This window comes from Nestor notabilis, unplaced genomic scaffold (genome assembly GCF_000696875.1).
Source record: "Nestor notabilis isolate BGI_N333 unplaced genomic scaffold, ASM69687v1 scaffold30794, whole genome shotgun sequence".
Taxonomy (NCBI): Eukaryota; Metazoa; Chordata; class Aves; order Psittaciformes; family Psittacidae; genus Nestor; species Nestor notabilis.
The window spans coordinates 7,880-8,896 of record NW_009926509.1 but is presented as its reverse complement, the minus strand read 5'-3'; the positions used below and the strand labels follow the sequence as shown (position 1 = coordinate 8,896).

At 43.9% G+C, this 1,017-nt stretch overlaps 1 protein-coding gene across 1 annotated transcript in view; it reads right to left on the bottom strand.

The window, feature by feature from the left end:
- Positions 1-936: 936 nt before the first annotated feature.
- NAAA (N-acylethanolamine acid amidase) overlaps positions 937-1,017 on the bottom strand; it is a gene marked incomplete at its 5' end in the record, with an annotated part of 7,670 nt that continues 7,589 nt past the window's right edge. Inside the window, one exon of the mRNA XM_010013567.1 lies at positions 937-1,012. Within this exon, the coding sequence (XP_010011869.1) occupies positions 937-1,012 (76 nt within the window). The remainder of the gene's footprint in view (positions 1,013-1,017) is intronic.

Sequence of the window (1,017 nt, the reverse complement as noted above, 5' to 3'; positions counted from 1 at the left end):
TTATTTCCTCAAAGGTTCACATAATTAATAAGCCAGAACAACTGTACTGCTTGTGAGAGTGATTTTAAAAGCATACTCTGGTCTTGGAAAGCTTCAGCTTTTCACTCACTTTGTCTGTTGAACTAAAAAAACCAAAACAAACAAAGATTAATAAGAGAGCACAGGTTTGTATCGAATTAAAAACCAAACTTGTCAGAATCTCTACGAGAACAGAACTGCCCTTGCTGAAATCACATGTCCAATGTAACTGCCACAAATATAATACTAGTTGTAATTTTAAAAACTATTTAAACTGGAACAGGAGCTTCTCATGCTCCTGCCAAGACCACACAACCAGAGCTTCTTGGAACAGAAATAACATAACACAATGTCTTTCTCTGAACACATTAAAGCTACCATGTGAGGCACTCTGTGCGGTTAGGTGCTTTGGCTTTTTCTGCAAGTTCACAGGACAAGCCCCTCAAAGGATGTTGCCTGCGAGGGGCTGTCACAAATTAAGCTTGATCTTTCTTGGAGCCAAGTGCACCAACCTCTCCTGCTGCAATTAGGCTGGCCCGGGCAGGGCCTTCCATCACAGTCAGCCACCTGCAGGCATGCAAGTAGGAGTGGGGAGACTGGCAAAAATAATGGTGAGAATGTGGACAGAGGAAACCTCTCCCTTTAAGTCGCAACGGCAGCCAACCCTTCCTCTCTGGGAAAGCACTTTTCCTATGATAACCTCCAAGAGTTTTGCAAGGAAAGTCAACACTTGCTGATCATTACAACAACAAGGGAAGGTATTTACCCAAGGTTGATAAGCAAACCAAGAGAAGAAGCAGGAATTCAGACTAAGTCACCTGAGTGCCACGGCAGTGCTTTGCCCCTCAATGACTCTTCAGCTGACATTTTCATTTAAGTACAGGTACCTGGGAGTATCAGCACACTACTTACACCTCTTCACGTGTCAGTTCTGATCCACGTCTGGTACTTATCTGGAAGTGCAGCGCTCATTACTGTGGTATACACCGTGTTACTGGC